General features: G+C 30.5%; 2 protein-coding genes across 2 annotated transcripts; both read left to right on the forward strand.

Moving 5' to 3' along the window:
• The first annotated feature begins 1759 nt into the window (after positions 1-1759).
• On the forward strand, positions 1760-3809 carry LOC127260719 (probable methyltransferase At1g29790). The gene has a single exon (XM_051288613.1). It carries the CDS (start codon positions 2249-2251, stop codon positions 3662-3664), a length of 1416 nt encoding a protein of 471 aa, XP_051144570.1. The 5' UTR covers positions 1760-2248; the 3' UTR covers positions 3665-3809.
• A 2075-nt stretch (positions 3810-5884) lies between these two features.
• LOC127260720 (nuclear transcription factor Y subunit B-4) lies at positions 5885-6530 on the forward strand. Its single transcript, XM_051288614.1, has one exon. It carries the CDS (start codon positions 6065-6067, stop codon positions 6398-6400), a length of 336 nt encoding a protein of 111 aa, XP_051144571.1. The 5' UTR covers positions 5885-6064; the 3' UTR covers positions 6401-6530.
• Positions 6531-6702: the final 172 nt, after the last annotated feature.

A 6702-nucleotide genomic window follows, 5' to 3' on the forward strand; every position in this document is an offset into this window, starting at 1 on the left:
ATTGAGCTAGCTACCTTTTGAAGACAATTGTGAAAAATCATTGTTTTTCTTATCAATCTCAAATTGTAATACAATTGTTTGATAAATCAATCATGATGTAAGAGTCTTTGATAAATTTAAGTCTAAAGTAATATCATACAACTTTTGCAAAAAATAAACAAAGGCTTTTGCATTATCTCAATTTTTATTAATTAAAAACCCTATCATTTATTTACTCTTAGGGTGTGTTTGTTTGGGGTTTGGATTTTGGATTGAGATTTAAATAGTAAAAATTTTAAATTTGAATAGTTGTATGATATGATATAAATAGGTATCGATGTGATATTTTGAATGTAAAATTGATTTTTAATATTATATAAAAAATAAAAAATAAATATTTAATTTGATATTTTTGGAGAAAAAAAATTGAATGAATAATTGGATTTGAATCCAATCCTCCAAACAAACACACCCTAATTGTTTTTTTCATAAAAACAATTCACAAAAGAGTATTACTCTTCACCTATTATTCAAATACCATTTTATCTATATAGTAAAGCAACATAAAGTATTTTTATAAATAGAATTTCACCTAGTTTCTTAACATATTAGAAAATTTTGCTACAACTACAAACTTTCTAAATCTATTCACCCGGTAAGAGAATAAATGGATAAAAATAACTATATTTCTTATATTTTAATAGAATCATTTAATTTTTTTAAATCATCTTTAACAATTAAATTAAAGAAATGTCATACAATATTATTTGAACAAGAATTATAAAAAACAATTAAAAATAATTTATCTATTCTTCATCTCAGACAAATCTCAACAACAACAATTTTCTTCTGCATAATTAGAGTAAACATCTTTTTCTTTTTCTTAATAATATACAAAAATTAATTTATATTAAAAAATATTACATAATACATATTTATATCATATTATACAATTATTTAAATTTAAAATTTTTATTATTCAAGTTCAAACTCCCGAATAAACACACCTAAAATAACTTTTGGAATTGTTGAAAAAAAAATTAAAATTTTTGTAAAAGAACTACAACTAACTGAATATCTAAAATGCCAAATAGCAAAAAAAAATGTTAGTATAATTTGTAAATGATTTGTAAAAAAAAAAAATGTAATTACAAAAAATGAATGACCTATAAATTGTTTATTTACTATTTTATTATAAAATATAATAATTAAAAAATCTTATTATTTTATTTGTATAAAATTTATATAATTAAGTACGTATTTGTAATAAAATATTAATTTTTGATGAAAATAATATTTTATGTATATTTTAAATTAACATTAATAATTTTTATAGAATAAATAAAATAGGAGCTATTTTGTGTATTTTTATTAAATCACAGGAGATCTTATACTACATAATTTACCTGAATAATAATAATAATGTAATAATAATACTTTATCTGTCTCGCATACTATGTTACTTTGTTATTTCTGTTTGTTTTATATACCATGTCAGTTTTTTTTTTAAAATGATTACTTATCTTAATTTTAATTTATAATTATTTATATTATAGGATAATTATTTTCACTAATACAAATGATTACTTATTTTAATCTTAATTTATAATTATTCATATTAGGATAATTATTTTCATTAATCCATTTTTAATTATTTACAAATTCTTAATTATCCGCAGAGATAATAATAATAATACACTCTAGGGTATAGTTGAAAATGTTTCAGTAGAAAATCTTCGTTCATATTGACGAATTAAGAAGAATGAAAGATGACGAAAAGGAAGCCATCCCTGATTTATCGCGCAAGGAAAATGCATGTGATGATGATGAGCCGATCGAGCGAGCTTGTTTTGCTCCCACTGTCCCACACTAAACAAATGGTGAAGTGCAACTGCAATTTGCCATTGCCAATGCCAATGGCTTCCTTCACAAGATTGTCAACACCGCACACTCACTGCACGCCGTCGGATTCAAGGATTTCCACCTCTAAAGCCGCTCCATCAGGACACCACTTCCCTGATTTCAACTCCGTATGTTTGTATTTTTTTGCCTAGCTTTCACATCTCATGCTCGGATTACTCACGTGGAATTCTCCGCGTTCTAGTTGTTTCCGATCCGCAAATTGAAGCAGAAGCGGGTGGATCCTCACGAAGTTCCTGTGTTCTGTTTGAATTTGGTTACTGTAACTTCTTTTTCTCAGATTTGTTCGGAACCTAGAAGCTTTTGATTTGGGGATTTTTGTCGAACACTTGGCGGTTGCGGTGTAAGGATGGGGAGAACATGCTTGCGGAAGTGTAGATTGGGGAGAATATTAGGCTGGCTTCAGATTGCGTTGGGAGGGCTTGTGGTGATCGTGAGCATATCTACACTGTCTAGGTTTTACTCCGCCGGAATATTCTTCTACCACAACGAGGAAATCTGCAGGCATTTGTATGGAACTTCCAAGGCTGTTTCCGACAGGATTGATGTGGCGGCGTTAACCGCTAGGGTTGATGAAGTTCTCAACAAGATGGAAGCTCTACAAGACAAGCTCGAATCGAAAGTGCAACAGATGGAGAAGAACAGGGCAGAATTGCACAAGAGTAACATCACAAAATTGGAGTTTAAGAAATTCTTAGAGGATGAAGTGATTAGGCCATTCTACGGTGCACACATTGCTCTAAGGCAAATCCGGCTGCCGAGGATCGACAACAGCACGGCCATGGAGGATCCTCTGATCAATACCTTTGCTGTTGAGGAGATTCGGAAGTACATTACCCCTAAGGAGAATAGGGTGGAGAAGATGAAGACGAAGACAAACATATATGGGATGGAGAAAGTGTACAACACCATAGGCCACGCCTGCGCGGCGATGAAGAACGAATTGGAGGCGTATATGAATTACGACGTGGGATCATACTGTAATGACGATTGGAATTTGGGGCAGAGGCTTATGATTCACGGCTGTGATCCATTACCACGGCGCCGGTGTTTAGCGAAAGCTTCGAAGCTCTACACGCGGCCATATCCGATCAACGAGTCCCTCTGGAGAATCCCGGACGGGAGAAATGTGAGGTGGAGCAATTACCAGTGTAAAAACTTCGAGTGTCTTTCGATCAAGAACCCGAAGAGGGGCTATTCGACTTGCGCCGGATGCTTCGAAATGGAGAAGGAGAAGCAAAAATGGTCGACAAACACATCACTACCGATTGATTTCCTGATCGGAGAAGTTCTATCCATCAAGCCAGGGGAGATGAGGATAGGCCTGGATTTCGGAGTTGGGACAGGAACATTTGCGGCGAGGATGAGGGAGCATAACGTGACGATCGTCTCGACTGCCTTGAACATCGGCGCGCCGTTCAGCGAAACGATCGCGCTGAGGGGTTTGATCCCGCTGTACGCGACGCTGAACCAACGGCTGCCGTTCTTCGACAACACGATGGATTTGATACACACAGCGGGGTTCCTTGACGGATGGATCGATCTGCAGCTGCTCGACTTCGTCCTGTTCGATTGGGACCGTGTCCTGAGGCCGGGGGGGCTGCTGTGGATCGACAGATTCTTCTGCAAGAGAGTGGATTTGGATGACTATATGTACATGTTGTTGCAGTTTAGGTACAGGAAACATCGGTGGGCAATTGCTCCTAAGTCTAAGGATGAAGTGTTCTTATCTGCCCTGCTGGAGAAGCCTCCAAGATCACGATAATCGAATTACTGGTATGTCATTAAAATCTCCTCCAATTTTCTTTCGATACAAATTGCTTATTATATGTTACTTTAAATTTGAAACATATATGATCTCTCTCTTTTGTTTATTTATGCTTTTTTTGTTGTTTGGGTTGAATACTTTAAACGGGTTAAAAAAATTAATTTTAATTCAATTCGTTTATTATCATATTAGGTTTGTCTTGATCCATTTATTATCTTGTCGAATTCGTATTAATTTCGTTATTTTTTATCGAATTGTCGTGTTATATTAGTTTTTGTTGGTTCAAATTAAATTAAATTAAATTATTTAATATTCAACTTAGTTTAAATGAACATGGGAGTTAATTATCAAATTAGAATTATTTGACATATATAATAAATATATTAATTAATATTAATATATCATAATCGATTCGAGTTGAGGGCTCAACTCTAACCTGACGTATTGGGTTTGTGTCAATTCGCATACATAATCGAATTGAAATTTTTATGGTGAATCTAATTATTTCCGGCCATAGATCAAGATAAGTCTTTACTGCATGCCTTGGTTAATTAACAACTAAATGATTAATGTTGAATATAGTACGATCTATTAATGAACTTGTGAGTTGTCATGTTTAATTTATATATAGATTTATGTATCAGTTACAGGTCGAAGATTTCACTTCATTTATCTATAGAATAAGATGAGCTTAATAAAGTATCTGAAACATCTACTTTGGGTTTATGTTGATGTTTATATATGTATATATATATATATAAAATAATGGTTAAATATATTAATTTTGTAGTTGTATTATTAAGTGTTATTATTGTGTGGTACGATAATAGTAAAAGTATTGAGTTCATTTTTGATTGAAATATGATTTAAATAATATTTTGTGAAATAAAATAATAAGTATATTTTTATTTAAAAACTTAGGGGAATGAATAGTATAAAAAGTTGTTTCAAATCCAAATCAAATAAGAAAAATATTTTGCATGTTGTCTATTACCCTAATATTTATGGATGTATTGATTTTTAGTATATGATATAAAAAATTGTGAAAAAAAATATAAAATATATTATTTTAAGTTGAATATTTGATTTTTTTTTATTTTTTGTAATGAGTTTTAAAGTTTTTTTTTTTTAAAAAAAAAATTGTGTATTTTTTGAAAAATTGCAACTCAAAAATAATATTGAAAGAACATAGTCTATGTTTCAACTACATTGTCCTCCTCGTGCAGCACATGTCAATGAAATTGATCGTAATCTCCCTTTTTTTTTTTTTTTTTTTTTACAATAGTCTTATTTACCATTTTTGTTCGTCTAGTTTCATTTCCATAAATAACTATATCACCGTAAAATTATTCATATTTTTTCATTATTATTACTTAATTGTCACTACTTTTTACACTATTATTCTCACAAATAACAAAAAAAGTCATTTATTCTTATTTTTTACCAACCGTGCCCAACACAATAAAATTAAACTTTTGGAACAGAGGGAGTATTATTTATCAAAAGCACACTAAAAATACCTATTTTCTATCACAAAATATTGCATTAAATACCAAAATTTTATTGTAGCCAAAATTCTCCAAAACTTATCTAAACAAAGTCTAAATGACTAATGATGTGTAATAATTAAGTAGTTGACAACACACACATATAAATATTATATTAGTTCGAATTTGTACTAAACCACATACGCTATAGGGTGTGTTGTTTAAATTTTGAATTTGTATTCGGATTTGCATTAGGATTTACGGATAGTATCAAAATTTTTGATTTCTAATAGTATTTTATGTATAGAATATCAATATAAATAAAATTTTAATTTAATAATTTTAAAATAGAAAAATGGATAAATAACGTAAGGAGACTTAAACCAGAAATTCAATCAAACAAAGCCATATCTATAATATTTATACATATACATATATATATATATATATCTTGATTATGTACCAAATTATGCTCCCCTCAATCATTTAAGGCATGTGATATAAAAAGTATGTAAAAAAGGCGTGTTTGCTTGGATATTTGAATACTAAAAAATTTAAATTTGTATAATTATAAGTAATATAAATAGATATTAATTCTATGTTTTGAATGAATTTTTAATATAATATAAAAAATGAAAACTAAATATTTAATTTAATATATATTTTTCAACAATTTACGGAATAGTAAAAATCAGGGCAAAATCCCCTAACCAAACACACAATTAACCATAAAATCAAACTACTATTTAAATACAAGATACAAATCAATATATACACCCTTAAATATACATTAAAGGGGTTTCGACCAATGTGTAAATATATTGAAAGAAGAAACATCTCATCTTATAAATCTATATATATATATATATATACATATATAAACCGGATCTCGATCGAATCATAGTTAGCCATGAGCGAGGACATGGATAGCAACTTCCTCCCGGTGGCCAACATAGGTCGAATCATGAAGCAAATCCTCCCCCCGAGCGCAAAGATCTCAAAAGAAGCCAAAGAGACGATACAAGAGTGCGCATCGGAGTTCATATCCTTTGTGACGGGTGAAGCATCCGCTCGGTGCCTCAAGGAGAATCGAAAGACGGTCAATGGGGACGACGTTTGCTGGGCTTTGAACTCACTAGGTTTGGAGAATTACTCGCAAGCCATGTTAAGGTACTTGTACAAATTTAGGGAATGTAATAATAATAATAATAATAGTAGTAGTAGTAATAATAATAATAATAATTAAGGTCTCCACAGCTCAAGATCAATCAGAGACCAATCTTTTCGATTCTTGATTTGATGAGAATTGAGGCCTGTTAATAATTTATTGAATCTTGTTGTTTTGTTCAGAAACAAAAAAAAAAAAAAAAACCATCCTCAGGAATCAACCCTAAATTTAGGGTTCTTGAAATGTTCAGTTGTTCTTGAATTGGATTGAATTAGTAACCCTAATTAATTTCTTTGAGAATTCTGTATGGGATTCAAATAAATATATGTATCTATATATATTAATTTGTATATTTATGTTGTCAATAACCATGATTGTAT

This window comes from Andrographis paniculata, unplaced genomic scaffold (genome assembly GCF_009805555.1).
Source record: "Andrographis paniculata isolate CXL003 unplaced genomic scaffold, ASM980555v1 Contig62END, whole genome shotgun sequence".
Classification (NCBI taxonomy): Eukaryota; Viridiplantae; Streptophyta; class Magnoliopsida; order Lamiales; family Acanthaceae; genus Andrographis; species Andrographis paniculata.

Bases quoted from the DNA above. Each gene is read 5' to 3' on its own strand.
- LOC127260720 (XM_051288614.1), top strand. From the start codon at position 6,065: ATGAGCGAGGACATGGATAGCAACTTCCTCCCGGTGGCCAACATAGGT.
- LOC127260719 (XM_051288613.1), top strand. From the start codon at position 2,249: ATGGGGAGAACATGCTTGCGGAAGTGTAGATTGGGGAGAATATTAGGC.